Source organism: Scomber japonicus, chromosome 13 (genome assembly GCF_027409825.1).
Source record: "Scomber japonicus isolate fScoJap1 chromosome 13, fScoJap1.pri, whole genome shotgun sequence".
NCBI lineage: Eukaryota > Metazoa > Chordata > Actinopteri > Scombriformes > Scombridae > Scomber > Scomber japonicus.
In genome coordinates, this window is record NC_070590.1 from 27,501 (window position 1) to 35,000 (window position 7,500).

The 7,500-nt window shown below is 54.0% G+C and overlaps 1 protein-coding gene across 1 annotated transcript in view; it reads left to right on the forward strand.

The window, feature by feature from the left end:
* pwwp2a (PWWP domain containing 2A) overlaps positions 1 to 4,258 on the forward strand; it is a 4,360-nt gene extending 102 nt beyond the window's left edge. The window contains exons 1-2 of the mRNA XM_053331575.1: positions 1 to 623; positions 2,176 to 4,258. The exon at positions 1 to 623 is cut by the window's left edge and continues 102 nt beyond it. Coding sequence (XP_053187550.1) covers positions 1 to 623; positions 2,176 to 4,021 — 2,469 coding nt within the window. The 3' untranslated portion in view covers positions 4,022 to 4,258. The remainder of the gene's footprint in view (positions 624 to 2,175) is intronic.
* Positions 4,259 to 7,500: the final 3,242 nt, after the last annotated feature.

The following is a 7,500-nucleotide window of genomic DNA, read 5'->3' on the forward strand; positions in this document are numbered from 1 at the left end:
GGCCCGGTGGCTCCGGTGAGTTCGGTGGTTCCGGGACAACCAGAAGCACCGCTGCAGAGCGACGGGACGCTGAGTAACGTGAACCCGGCCTGCAAGCAGCCTGCAGCCCGGGAGCAGCGCGGGGACCGGGCCCCGGTGCTACTGGAGCTACCGGAGCTACCGGTGCTGCTGGAGCTACCGGTGCTACCGGAGTTACCGGTGCTGCCGGAGCTACCGGAGCTACCGGGACCAGACCAGCTGATCAATAACGTTCCGGTGAGCCGGTCCGGACCCGGTGTACCGGGCAGCAGCCTGCAGGACCCGCAGCCCTCTGCAGTGTTCCTACTCTCCCCCCCGGTTCCGGTCCCGGTACCGGAGGCCGGACTCTCTCTGGACGAACCGGCGGAACCGACAGACCGGGACCGGGACTACACGGAGCTGAGACCCGGTCCGGACCCGGAGGGGCTGCAGGACTCCTGCACCGCAGAGGGGGGGCCGGGACCGGGACCGGGACCCGTCCAGAACCTGAACCTGGGCTCCGAGGTCCGGGTCTGCCTGGATCACGTCATAGATGACGCGTTGGTGGTTTCCTTCCGGTTGGGAGAGAAAGTGTTCTCAGGTGTGCTGATGGACGTCACCAGAAGGTATGACGTCACAGTGTCGTAGATGATCAATGCTGATCAGTAAAAGTTGTTATTGGTGTTTATTGATCGTTATTCAGTCTTTACACCGATCACCCATCCCGGGTTAGGGTTAATCAATAATTTAAATAACTTTACTGTTTACTGAGTTTAAATGTTTAACGATCAAAGTCTGCGACTTCTCTACGATGTTCAGTAACGGGTTAGCGTTAGCATCCTGGCTAAAGGGTTAGCGTTAGCATCCTGGCTAGAGTCGTTAGTTCCTTCACCGGGTTCTGTAGTGTTGCAGATGTTCCTCCACCAGGTTCTGTAGTGTTGCAGATGTTCCTCCACCAGGTTCTGTAGTGTTGCAGATGTTCCTTCACCAGGTTCTGTAGTGTTGCAGATGTTCCTTCACCAGGTTCTGTAGTGTTGCAGATGTTCCTTCACCAGGTTCTGTAGTGTTGCAGATGTTCCTCCACCAGGTTCTGTAGTGTTACAGATGTTCCTCCACCGGGTTCTGTAGTGAATTCTCCATTGACTTGTATAGAGACGGTCGCCCCCTGGTGGTCTTTTGATAGAATGCAGCTCTAAGTTACTTCTCCATTGACTTGTATAGAGACGGTCGCCCCCTGGTGGCCTTTTGATAGAATGCAGCTCTAAGTTACTTCTCCATTGACTTGTATAGAGACGGTCGCCCCCTGGTGGCCTTTTGATAGAATGCAGCTCTAAGTTACTTCTCCATTGACTTGTATAGAGACGGTCGCCCCCTGGTGGCCTTTTGATAGAATGCAGCTCTAAGTTACTTCCTGGTTCGACGGATGAAACAAGCGATCTGTGAAAAGTTTCAACACGACAATGATCGGATCGTTGATCGGATCATTGATCGGATCGTTACAGCCGATCTCACAAACTGAATAAAATGCTAAATATCGGATCGGCGGAAAGCGAAATGTTATTGATCGTTTTTTCTTGCTTAAACAAATTCAGTGAAAACAAAGAATCAGAATTAGTTTCATGTGTTTATACGCTGTGATCTCTGCTGTTAACCCTTTAGGACACACCTGAGTTTAAACAAACAGGAAGTAGAGCGGTGGTTCAGTGTGTGTGTGTGTGTGTGTGTGTGTGTGTGTGTGCAGTGTGTGTGTGTGTGTGTGAGTGTGTGTGAGAGTGTGTGTGTGTGTGTGTGTGCAGTGTGTGTGTGTGTGTGTGTGTGTGTGTGTGTGTGTGTGTGTGTGAGTGTGTGTGTGTGTGTGTGTGTGTGTGTGTGTGTGTGTGTGTGTGTGCAGTGTGTGTAAGTGTGTGTGTGTGTGTGTGTGTGTGTGTGTGGGTGTGTGGCAGAATCAATCAATCAATATTTATGAACTAAAAACATCAGATGTTAGGGTTTAAAATGTGTCATTTTATTTTGAAAGTCTGAGACTTTAACTTTCTCATCCTTTGTGTCTCTGTGTGTGTGTGTGTGTGTGTGTCTCTGTGTGTGTGTGTGTGTGTCTCTGTGTGTGTGTGTGTGTGTGTGTCTCTGTGTGTGTGTGTCTCTGTGTGTGTGTGTGTGTGTGTGTGTGTGTGTGTGTAGGTTTGGACCGTACGGTATTCCGATCACAGCTTTTCCGAGACGGGATCGTCCTCCTCTTCAGTCGGACTCCATCAAACAGGAAGAGGTCACCGTCAGCCCCCCCCCTCCTCCTCCTCCTCCCCCCCACTCTTGGACCTCCAAACCGCCGCCGCTGTTCCAGGAGGGGGCGCCGTACCCCCCCCCTCTGCTGATCAGGGACACGTACAACCAGGCGTTACCTCAGCCGCCGCCGCGGAAGATTAAACGCCCGAAGCGGCGCTACCGCAGCGAGGAGCCGACCTCCATCATGAACGCCATCAAGCTCCGCCCCCGCCAGGTGCTCTGCGATAAGTGCAAAGGCGTAGTGGCGTCCGGCGGCCACCGGGAGGCTCGGCGCGGCCCCGTGGACCTGAGGGGCGAGGAGGCGTCCCGGCGGCGGCGCTCGGCAGACGGACCGATCTCGTCCGAGGTGAAACGGCTGCGGAGCGACGATAAGGGAAGCCGCGGCGCCGCGTCGTCAGGGATACGCGTGACATCATCGTCTCACCGCGTCCTGAGGGGCGTGGCTTCGTCTCCGGCGTCCTCGTCCGGCCGCGTGAGGCTGAAGCTCAACTCCAAGAAGGTTCTGACCAAAGGTTCTACTGACCGGTCCAAAGCTCAGCAGGTTCTGAAGAAGCTGGAGAGGAGCTCGCAGCCGCCGTCGCACCGCCGGCCCAAAGACCAGAACCAGAACCAGAACCTGGACCAGAGCCAGAACCAGGACCAGAGCCAGAACCAGGACCGCACCAAGGCCGTCACCCGAGCCGCCGCCCTGCAGAACCACAACCAGAAGGTCCACTTCACCCGCCGGCTGCAGCAGCTCGGCGGCGCCGCCGTCGGACTGAACTCGGCGCTGCCGCCCAGAATGCGGCTCAAACCTCAAAGGTACCGTACCGACGAAGGCCAGGTGCCCCCCCCCTCCTCCCCCCCCGCCTCCCCCCCCACACACAAGCAGAGCGCCCGCTCCTCGCCCCCCAAACCTTCGAGTCCCACACTGAGCCCGGTGCACGCCGTGCAGCCCCCCTCGCCCCCGCCGCCTCCTCCCTGCTGTGCAACCAGTGTTGCCATGGAGACGCAGGAGGTGCAATCTGCTGAGGAAGAGGGGGGGGAGCAGGAGGCGGGAGGAGGTGCTGGACAGGTGGTGGTGGTGGAGCTCCCCCCCCCCTCCTCCTCCTCCTGCTCCTCCTCCTTGGACTCCTCCACCTCACAGTGCAGCTTCACAGAGACCTCTGACCCCCCCCCTCCCGGAGACCCCCCCTCCTCCCCCTGCACCCCCCCGCCCTCCTGCTCCTCCTCCTCATTCGCTCCTCACTGTCCCGCCTCTCCCTCCCCCGTGCCCCCTCCCCCCGGAGAGGAGGAGCCTCAGGTCGGCCGCGAGGAGGAAGATGAGGAGGGAGGCGACCCGAAGAGGCGTCGTAAGTCTTCGACTTCCTCCTCTTCCTCCTCCTGCTCCTCCTCCTCCTCCGTCTTCTCTAAGACCGTGTCCAAGTGCTCGCTGCCCGACGGCCGGACGGTGTGCGTGGGCGACATCGTGTGGGCCAAGATCTACGGCTTCCCGTGGTGGCCGGCGCGCGTGCTGGGCATCACGGTGGCGCGGCGCGGCGACACGGGTCTGGCGGTGCGGCAGGAGGCGCGTGTCTCCTGGTTCGGCTCCCCGACCACTTCCTTCCTGCCGCTCTCCCAGCTGTCGCCCTTCCTCGAGAGCTTCCAGTCGCGTTTCGACAGGAAGAGGAAGGGGCCGTACCGCCGCGCCATCGCCGAGGCCGCCAGCGCCGCCAAGCAGCTGACGCCTGAAGTTCGGGCGCTGCTCACGCAGTTTGAGACGTAGCGAACGCCCCCCCACAGGAAGTGCGTCTGTCAGAGACTCATACAGACGGAGGCGGGGCTTCTCAGGGCAGCGGGGGCGGGGCCTCAGTTTCAGTTCCTTAAAGGGTCAAACCGCTACATACACAGGTTCACTCTTATGATGTCACAGTGATGTCATCAGCAGGAAGTACAGTAAGATTTCCAGAAAGCAGATTTAAGATCTGAATTTAACCTTTTTAGTTTCTTGTCGTCCTTCATCCAGTCGAGCCGAAACCTTTCGTAGAGCATCGAAACCTTTCGTAGAGCACCGAAACCTTTCGTAGAGCACCGAAACCTTTCGTAGAGCGCCGAAACCTCTCGTAGAGCGTCGAAACCTCTCGTAGAGCGCCGAAACCTTTCGTAGAGCATCGAAACCTCTCGTAGAGCGCCGAAACCTCTCGAAACCTTTCGTAGAGCGCCAAAACCTCTCGTAGAGCGTCGAAACCTCTCGTAGAGCGTCGAAACCTCTCGTAGAGCGCCGAAACCTCTCGTAGAGCATCGAAACCTTTCGAAACCTTTCGTAGAGCGCCGAAACCTTTCAAAACCTTTCGTAGAGCATCGAAACCTCTCGTAGAGCGCCGAAACCTCTCGAAACCTTTCGAAACATCTCGTAGAGCATCGAAACCTTTCGAAACCTCTCGTAGAGCATCGAAACCTTTCGAAACCTCTCGTAGAGCGCCGAAACCTCTCGTAGAGCGCCGAAACCTTTCGAAACCTTTCGTAGAGCGCCGAAACCTTTCGAAACCTTTCGTAGAGCGCCGAAACCTCTCGAAACCTTTCGAAACATCTCGTAGAGCATCGAAACCTTTCGAAACCTCTCGTAGAGCGCCGAAACCTCTCGTAGAGCGCCGAAACCTTTCGAAACCTTTCGTAGAGCGCCGAAACCTCTCGAAACCTTTCGAAACATCTCGTAGAGCATCGAAACCTTTCGAAACCTCTCGTAGAGCATCGAAACCTCTCGTAGAGCATCGAAACCTCTCGTAGAGCGCCGAAACCTTTCGAAACCTTTCGTAGAGCGCCGAAACCTCTCGTAGAGCATCGAAACCTCTCGTAGAGCGCCGAAACCTTTCGAAACCTTTCGTAGAGCATCGAAACCTCTCGTAGAGCGCCGAAACCTCTCGAAACCTTTCGTAGAGCATCGAAACCTCTCGAAACCTCTCGTAGAGCGCCGAAACCTCTCGAAACCTTTCGTAGAGCATCGAAACCTTTCGTAGAGCATCGAAACCTCTCGTAGAGCGCCGAAACCTTTCGAAACCTTTCGTAGAGCATCGAAACCTTTCGTAGAGCATTGAAACCTCTCGTAGAGCGCCGAAACCTTTCGTAGAGCATCGAAACCTTTCGTAGAGCATCGAAACCTCTCGTAGAGCATCGAAACCTCTCGTAGAGCATCGAAACCTCTCGTAGAGCGCCGAAACCTTTCGAAACCTTTCGTAGAGCATCGAAACCTCTCGTAGAGCGCCGAAACCTCTCGAAACCTTTCGTAGAGCATCGAAACCTCTCGAAACCTCTCGTAGAGCGCCGAAACCTCTCGAAACCTTTCGTAGAGCATCGAAACCTTTCGTAGAGCATCGAAACCTCTCGTAGAGCGCCGAAACCTTTCGAAACCTTTCGTAGAGCATCGAAACCTTTCGTAGAGCATTGAAACCTCTCGTAGAGCGCCGAAACCTTTCGTAGAGCATCGAAACCTTTCGTAGAGCATCGAAACCTCTCGTAGAGCATCGAAACCTCTCGTAGAGCATCGAAACCTTTCGTAGAGCATCGAAACCTCTCGTAGAGCATCGAAACCTTTCGGAGAGCATCGAAACCTCTCGTAGAGCATCGAAACCTTTCGGAGAGCATCGAAACCTTTCGTAGAGCGCCGAAACCTCTCGAAACCTCTCATAGAGCATCGAAACCTCTCGTAGAGCGCCGAAACCTCTCGTAGAGCATCGAAACCTCTCGTAGAGCGCCGAAACCTCTCGAAACCTTTCGTAGAGCATCGAAACCTTTCGTAGAGCATCGAAACCTTTCGGAGAGCATCGAAACCTTTCGGAGAGCATCGAAACCTTTCGTAGAGCGCCGAAACCTCTCGAAACCTCTCGTAGAGCGCCGAAACCTCTCGTAGAGCGCCGAAACCTCTCGAAACCTTTCGTAGAGCGCCGAAACCTCTCGTAGAGCGCCGAAACCTCTCGAAACCTCTCGTAGAGCATCGAAACCTTTCGTAGAGCATCGAAACCTTTCGTAGAGCGCCGAAACCTTTCGTAGAGCATCGAAACCTTTCGTAGAGCATCGAAACCTCTCGAAACCTTTCGTAGAGCAGCTAATTAAACCGAACCCGTCGGCACGTTTGGATTTCGGGACTTTTTTAAGGTTTTCGGAGTTTAGTCGTTTTTAACTTCAGGTCAAATCAGATCGGACTCGTTATCGTCGTTAGTTTGAATAAAACTTTATTGACTCTTTTCCTGCTCTGACTCGGGTTCGTTTTATGTACCTGTTGCCATGGTGACGGATGTTAAACCTGCTTTCTGGAATCAGCTGCATCATGGGAAATGTAGGAGCTAAACTACTGAATCTTTGATTTCACCTAATCAATAATAAAGGATCAGGTGTTCGCGCTAAGCTAAGCTAAGCTAAGCTAGCTGGGCACACAGGTGATTGGTTGGTTAGAACGATCAGTGTTCTGATTGGACGCCGCAATGACGTTCGGTGTGACGTGATTGGCTGCTGCAGTGTGTGAAACCTGTGTGTCACTTCCTGTTGTGACGGTTCTATCCAAACTGAGGCTCGGGGCCCAAACGGGGTCGAGAGCTGAGCGGTCCAGACCCAAGAATTGATCCGATTGGTTCATAGCTACTGAACGCCCCCCCGCAAGCCAATAGGAGCGCACTACAGTAACCACGGAAACAGTGTTCAGGTATCAGACGTCTGAGGCTGCTGATTGGCTCGTTAACAGTGTTTTGATTGGGCTGCCGTGTGGTCATGTGACTGTTCAGCCAATCAGCTTCACACCTGCAGACAGGTGAGACCTGCCAGCTGCTCCCTGATGATGATGATGATGATGATGATGATGATGATGAAGGTGTATTTTCCCTCTCTGCTGTCGTAGCCTGTCGGACTCTCTTTACCGTCTGTTTGCAGATCAGAGACTAAAACAGACGAGTCGACTGTGTACATGTTTCTTTTTTTCTGATGTTTTAAAAATTAATAAACTGTCAAATTTCTCTTTGAATCGTCGTCATCTCGTTCTTCTTTCTGCTTTGCTGCAGATTTTCTCACCTGCAAACAGATTAAATGGTAAATGAGTCTGCAGAGATGTTTCCCCCAAAACATCAGCAACGAGAAAATCTGACCTTTGACCTTTGACCTTTGACCCCTGATGAACCCTGAAACCCTGAAACACATAAAACACGTTGCTGGTTTTAGGGGAAACATCTCTGATCATCAGAGTGGGAAAATACAGCAGACTAAATACTGGAACAGAAT